General features: G+C 47.9%; 1 protein-coding gene across 1 annotated transcript; it reads right to left on the bottom strand.

Annotated features, from left to right (window-relative positions):
• Nucleotides 1–679: 679 nt before the first annotated feature.
• Nucleotides 680–5,105, bottom strand: LOC120838646 (probable phosphorylase b kinase regulatory subunit alpha). Its single transcript, XM_040208654.2, has 2 exons — nucleotides 4,762–5,105; nucleotides 680–3,770 (listed from the first exon to the last, which is right to left on the bottom strand). The coding sequence occupies exons 1-2, from the start codon at nucleotides 5,103–5,105 to the stop codon at nucleotides 680–682; spliced, it is 3,435 nt and encodes a 1,144-aa protein (XP_040064588.2).
• Nucleotides 5,106–7,381: the final 2,276 nt, after the last annotated feature.

Genomic DNA, 7,381 nt, shown 5'->3' with positions numbered 1-7,381 from the left:
TTTAGTTTCCGTTTACCATGATTTTCTTGCCCACATGTATAATGAAGTGTTATATCTGCAATTTGTATAATACATAATTTTCAGTGGTTTTTCAGTTATGATATTGCTATCCTGTTGGTAAAGTTCTTTTTTTTTTTCTATGTGTTGACTATACTGCAATTTGACCAAATCTCCCCCCCCCCCCCCCCTCTTTGTGTAATGTCCAGAAATGAACCCTTAAGGTATTATAAATAAATAAAATAAATAAATCAATGCTAAAGGTCCTTTTTGGTGCAATGCTTTACGTTTTCTTTCTTCAAAAGCATACGAACAAGCGTCATTCGGCTCGGTGTTTTAATTTTGACTGGTACCTCGACACCATGCCGTGTCAGTCTTTATTCTATCCTTTTTTTTCCTAAGACCATGTGCTGTCGTCATCGAGTACTATAAAAAAGCCGTATAGAACATTGAGACACTTATGGAAGTAATTTATTTCATAACAATATCGTGGGATTGAATTGTTTTTCCCGCTCTAAAGATAAGTAGGGCATATGTTGCAAGAGAGAAGTAGAGCACACGAAACCTGCTCCTCTCTGTCACCACCTAGATATAAGCGCCGTGTCACCACCGCATTATAAGCACACGCGCGACAGCGTTCTTCGGCTTTCTGCCGTCCAATGCTTTTTGGATCCGCACCATCCTAAGACGTAGAGCACTCGAGCTCCCGATGAGGCAACTCCTGGAGAGACGAGGCCACAGCCCGGACCAAGTAAGTCATGGTGCCGAAGCAGCCGCTCGGCGCGCTGTCGTAGAAGTGCTGGCAGATCCCCGCAATGGGGCGGCACCACTCGGTCTCCGACTGGCCCCCCTTGCAGCAGCACAGCGAGGCGTTGCCTCGGCACTGTCGCTGGTCCTCTAGGAACAGGCTGTGTGCCGCCTTGACCAGTCCCTCCACATCGACAGGGCCTTCGCTTAACGGTAGTTCTTGCTCCACAGCCAGACTGGCAACCATCAGGGCCTCGACCAGAAGTTGCCGGTACTCCGGCTCGGGAATGTTGTTGAGCAATTGCTCAACTAGCAGGGCGAACTTCAGTTCACCAGGCGTCATCTCCTTGGTGACGGTGCTGAACAAGCTCCGCCCGCGCACGAACAGCGACGTTGTCCGCTCCAGAATGGACCAGACTCGCGGATAGAAGCCTTTGGGGACGCGGTTCAGTGCCCCGTCCAAGCGACGCCTGCGCAGCCACTGGCCCTGCCGCTCTGATGTCAGGTCTTCCCCTTCACTGTGCACAAAAATATCGGCTGCCTGGCGCTTGTTGAAGAAGCTCGACGTCACGGAGAGGATGCCGGACGAGGCACTTTTGACAGTGACCTCGGTGCCGCTCAGGATGTTCATCAGAAGTGTCTTAATGTCGAAAGGGCTTAGGTTCAAGAGCACGTCACTGGCGTTCTCAGGGGCACAGTGGTGGGCCAGTTCAGAGGCCATCACCTGGATGATGAGGCCCACACGCAGGCGCGACATTTCCTCGAAGAGCTGCGGGTCTGTGTGAATAAACATGCCCAGGTAGACAAGCACCTCCTGCGTCAACATTGCTGTGCTCTCGTCTCCGCGGTAGGCCTTTGCAATGAGGATGCGCAGCTCCTTGGTAGACCGGGGTCGCGTGACTGTGATTTCATTGTAAGGCGGCATGCCTACGGTCACCTGCTTCTGGCGCACGAGCAGGTCCGTCACCGACTTGGCCAAGTCTTCCACGCGCTTTCCCAGAGAACCCGCGAAGTGGCGTACCAGACCCCACTTTTTCTCTTGGCAGGCCCGCTCGTAAAAGTCTAAGAATAGGTCTTTGACCGTCACCACTTCAGGAGGCTTCCCTAGGCCCGTGTCCCACGAGAGCCCCTTGTGACAGGCCAAATAGTGCAAGATGTCGCCTTGCTCTTCCATGGAGCCCGTCTCTTGCAAAGTTGTCAGCAGCTCACGTTCGGTAACATGGTCCAATCGCAGCTCGGATACAGCTCGTACGAAGCCTTGGGGTTCGTCCTCCGATGTCGAAGTGCGACGCGACGTACCGGCAGAAGTAGAAGGGAAATCTGTTTCCTCTGGCTGTATAGGGCGCGAGTGTTTTATCCAGCCTGCCACCCCCGACTTTGGTCGTCCACGTGGAAGTGGATGTCCAGTCCCCAAAGAAGTCTTGGCTCGAAAGTCACGGCGAAGGGAAGACCGATAAAGTTCTCGTTCAAGGTAGTGAATTACATGGAGCTTCAGAGAATCAGAGTCTCCTTCCTCATGGTTATTAAGAAAGCTTAGGCTCGCTAGGCACGAGGTGCTGAGGAAGTCTTCAAGGCTTCCAAGCAACACCCGAGTGCCATGGATGTAGCCTGCAGCTAATTTTAGGATCGTCTGACGGAGTGCCATTGGTACCTTGTCTCCCTCCATTTGGCGGGCTTGTAGAGTTACCACAATAGTGGGGCGTCCCAGCATGTTCCAGTGAGAGCGCACTACAGCTATGTCTGAGCCCAGAGTGCTAGCAAATAGATCCACGTCATGAACTAGGTGGAACTCTTCGCTGTCCAAATTTTGAGGGCCAAAAGCAAAGAGCCGATCCTGCAGCACATATAGCTTGCTGGTGGCCAGAAGGCCAACGTCCTTGGACAGCCTCCCCGAGAGGTTGAGTTTCCGGTTCTGGCCCAAAAAAGAGTAGAGATGTCCAAGCACTCGGGCTGGTTGCACTTCCACGGGAGCCACTTCGGCCACAGTTTCCAATCGCGGACAAAGTTCCGTTAGCTTGGCTTGCACTTGGACATTCTCTGCCAGCAGCACCACTTGCACCACCACCTCCGGACGCTTCAGAGAGCCCAATCTCCTGTTGAGCGGGTCTAACTCTCCAGGTGCCAGAAAGCCTTCGTGAAGCAGCCTGCCTACCACGTAAAGCGATTGTGCCCACATAAAAGGAATCTGGCCGATGGGTAGGCGTCCCTGGCTGTGGGGCACGGCGTACTCGAGGGTCACTTTGTCTTCGGGAACCATGTACATCTCTGGAACCAGTTTGAATCCTTCCTCCGTCTTGATCACCAAACGCTCCAGCATCTCGCTGTACTCGTCCACCATGTTCCGGTCGCCCCGGAAGCAGGCGTCTACGACCATGTAGCAGAAAAAGATAGGCCACTCGCACTCGATATTCTCGAAGGCGTGCAGCTCCCATGGCTCGTAGTGAAGCCGCTTCGGGTCCTCCTTGGGTGTTTTATAGCCGTCTCGGAGGAACCTCTTGCATCCGTACTGGCCCTGGAGCTTCTCAACAATGGCCGTACGTGTCAACTCAATCAGGCTGGGGTCCGTGGCGGCAAAGGCAGGGAACCCAATGACCGACAAGAGAGCGGCGTCCAGCTCCTTGGAGTTGGACTCCCGGGGCAGCATAGAGTGAAGTACAGCGTCGCACTTCTGCGCCTCGTCGGCGAGCACGTGGATCACAGAAGAGAGCCCACCGCGTCCCCCGAACAGGTCAAGCTCGTCCATGGCCTCAAGGGCCGCCTTAGCCATACCCACAGAACTTGCGTTGAGTTCGGGCAAACCGTGATTGGTCTTGTCTCCTCGTTCCCAGATGCCGTAGTCGGAGATGCAGTAGCTCGATTCGATGTAAAATATGAGGTTCTGTATGAAGGCTACCTCGTCCAGGTTGAAGACGATCTGGAGGCCAGACGCGGTCATCTGGGCCAGAGCCAGAAGGTAGAGGGAGGTGGCATCCAGCTGCAGGTGTCCCCATTCCCCGTCTCCCACGCACGAGTCTCCCGTCAGAGAGCTGTAAAATACCGAGTATGTTCGTTGAAAAATCGCACGCACCTGCGACGACGTGCAAAAAATAACTGGATTTGTGCACCAAGTAAAATTTCTTGACCAGTTAATTAATAGATTAATTGATCGATTAATCGGCCTTGTGTGGAGGCTGGTAGGATTTCTCAATTATTGAGAAGTAATAAATCATATTACATTAGAAATTTGGGGAACACAACAGATCGATTTCACCAGCTAGTTTGGCTACGTCGCTGCTGCAACAGAAGCATAGCCTCCTTTATTCTAGAAAGCCTGTCAACTCCACGACGGAGATAATCATTCGCTTCAAATACGAGGCTCAAAAAAAGGAGCATCGCGGTGCATTATCCATACCTTCTACTTCTTACCGTGGGTGGTAGCAACATAAGAAATGGAATGAAGTGCCAATAAAAAGGAATGTTCTCCAGCAGAAAGTAATAAATGTAAGTTTATTGACGTTAAGTGACTAAATTCTTGATTTTGAGATTGATAAGTAATAAATGTAAGTTTATTGACGTTAAGTGACTAAATTCTTGATGGATTGATAGAGACGAAAATGGTGGCCCTGGCGACCCCACAGGAGGGTTCTTGTTTTTTACCAATCAGTTAATTGAAAAATTAAACGATAATTAATGTATAAATCGATTAGTTGGTAGGTGCATTAATTAACTTTCCACCTAAATAATACAAAGACAGCGCAAAAAACAAAGGACATTAAGTAGAAGACTGGACAGGACAACCAACAATGCCATTAACGTATATTGTTACCATTCCTTTATTCTACAGTGTTCTACTTATTTTGTGATGTTTAACCAACTAGGTCATAAACTTATTATAGCTGTTACAATATCTTTCCTATACGACAACGATTATCTTGTCTTCGACTTGTCTCTTTCGCGCCAAGTGTCTTTGTTATGTTCAACCAACTAGGCCATCAACTTATACTGTTACCAACAATAATAATAATAATCTGCACGCACCTGTATTTGGCGTGCAGGCAGTCCTGTGTGCTAAGCGTCTCCTTGAAGCGTTCCACCTTGTCCGTCTGCTTCATCATGGCCAGGAGAAGCGCCCGCATCAGCTTCACGCAGCTCTGCTCGAGCTCGTACGTCCTGGCACGGTCCTCATCCAACTCGGCCCTCTTCTTGTACGCCAGGGAGAGCGCCCAGACGCAAAGGACGCAATACACGTTGTCCCTCACCCACGCATGCGTGTCGAACTTCTGGCTGGGGATGAGCCCGGTGACGGGGTCCGTGTGCCTGAGGATGGTGTGTTTCACCAGACGCTGATAGTAGTCCAGACGAACGCTGTCTCGGTCTCCCATGGACGCCATCTCCGATCCAGGCCGGGGATACAGCCCGCAGGCTTATCAGCAGCGGAGAAACGTACGCAGAGCGCTTCGTGAGTGTCGGCAGAATCTTCTCGGTGAGAAAGCTGGCCAGAATGAAAGGGGGTCAGCCGGGTAATGGAAGTCCAGAAGCAGTCAAATCAGTGCCGTGGCGATGTGACGCGGAGAACCGATCGAACGCCCAGAACGTGCCTCGTGCGCTCCTCGGCCCGAGCGGTACCGACCATGCATGCACGAAAGCGCGAGGAAAGAGCGAGGATCGGTTGCCGAGTGTGTTAGCGCAACGTTTTTCTTTTACTTTCGTTCTCAGTTACGTAGGTTCCGTGTATCTGGTATGCGGGAGGAAGAAATAATAAGACATTTAAAGCTGGAATATGCGGGAAAGTATAGGCGAGGCAAAACAAGAATGCGTAAACAATCACGCATTTTTTGTGAACACCTTCCAGCGGCCTGGATAAATCAAAACGATGTTTTAACGCCTACCAGAAGCGACGTTACTCAAAAGTGTATGCTCTATGCCCGTCGGACGCGCTCCCAGAGGCCGAATACTTTACTGGGGGAGTACATTTTACTCCGCTCATTTGTATTGAACCGCCAAAGCAATGGCCTCCTCTGTACTCACAAAGCCTAACAGTTCGACAAAAAACAAAAAAAAGAGGATAAACCAAGCAAGAAAGTCTTCCAAAAAGCGAGGTCATTTCTAAAATTCGCTAAAAGTTAAAATTAATCAATCCCCAACTTAACATTGTTGAGTTCAACTTTCAGGTCATTTGATTAGTTAGATGCGGCATACAATTTTGGACGTTATGTATGTGGAAAACACCCAGACAACACCCGACATCCTCAGGACGTCGTCAAAAGGTACAAACGTCCTCACGGTTTTCAAGACGTCCTCAGGACGTCCTGAGAACGTCAGTCTCTGGAGCATCCTAGAAACGTCCTTCCGGGGACTTATTGAGGACGAAGGATACAAAGTTAGAGGTAATATATACGTCCTCAATTTTTTTATTGCGTTTAAAAAAAAAATGAATCAAGTGGCGGTAGTATACACAGTTCACGTTCACTGATCAACTAAATTTCACATACAAATTGTTACATGTAGTTGCGTAAGTTTAGGACATCTTTTAACTATAGTTTTAATCAAACAATTCTTTAATAAAACCAAGATGCACTACAATTATTATTAGTTTTGTATTTGCGCAGTATTTCGGAATTCAGTTCCATTGGCAACGTTCAATCTAGGTGGCGCAAGCTACCGCCTACTGCAAGGTGTACCGTTATGACAATTATCCACCTATCCGAGAGACTCAAGCAAGCTAAGCCAAGCCAGGATAGAAACAGAAATAGCCTCGAGGTTGATGATGGCTTGATAATGTGGATGCTTGGTTTAGTTGGTAATTCATGCTTGGATGGAACAGCGCGGATACGGTCTCACTCACAGGCGCACAAGAAGGAAACAGACTCCCAGCGCTGGTAACAACTAGTGATATATTTATTCTTCCTGATATCGTCATCTTCTCCTTCGCTGTTAATGAGAACATTTAAAATTTTTAAACACCAGAAACCAAATAGCCAACAAACATTAATAAATAAATAACAAATAAATGACAACTAAAAATAGAACTTAAAAATTAAGACATTTTTTTAAGTTTAATTTTTAATTCTAATTTATTTTCTAAACAAATGTTTTTAACTTCATTTTTTTTCTTAGTATTTTTATTTTAAACTGTCATTTATTTATTTATTATTTACTTATTAATGTATATTGGCTATTTGGTTTCTTGTGTTTAAAATTTAAAATGTTCTCATTAACGCGAAGGAGAAGATGATGACGATTTGAGGAAGAAGAAATATATCGCCGAGTTGTTAATCAGCGCTGCGAGTCTGTATATCCGCGCTATTCCATCCAAATTGATGATGGCAGCAATGCAAGGCAGTGGCAAAGGTTAGTGTGTTTTTAAATGTAGTACTTCTTCGAAATGGCGGAAAGTAATGAACGGCAATTTCGGCGGGAAAGATGCCGGCACGTAAACGAAAGCTCCGAGCTTTTCAACTGTGCGAAAGTAAACTTGGTACCAAGGGTATCTTCCCCGCACGAACATTAATTGTGATTTTTTTCTAGACCATCTTAGTTTTCTGCTGTGACTGTCATCACAAATCCATATTTCAGGAGCAGTGAAAGCAAATTTTGAGTGAGCAAACAAAGCTGACGTGGAGACTATCATCAAAGCGTGGCTACGCCATGCTGGAGA

Source organism: Ixodes scapularis, unplaced genomic scaffold, assembly GCF_016920785.2.
Source record: "Ixodes scapularis isolate PalLabHiFi unplaced genomic scaffold, ASM1692078v2 PGA_scaffold5__190_contigs__length_132052651, whole genome shotgun sequence".
Classification (NCBI taxonomy): domain Eukaryota; kingdom Metazoa; phylum Arthropoda; class Arachnida; order Ixodida; family Ixodidae; genus Ixodes; species Ixodes scapularis.
Note: the sequence above shows the minus strand (reverse complement) of the source record. Positions and strands in the feature narration are given on the sequence as shown.

Excerpts from the sequence above, each read along its gene's own strand:
- LOC120838646 (XM_040208654.2), bottom strand. The coding sequence starts at position 5,105 with ATGGGAGACCGAGACAGCGTTCGTCTGGACTACTATCAGCGTCTGGTG. Across the intron at positions 3,771-4,761 it reads TGCCTGCACGCCAAATACAG|CTCTCTGACGGGAGACTCGT; the intron begins GTGCGTGCAGAT and ends GGTATTTTACAG.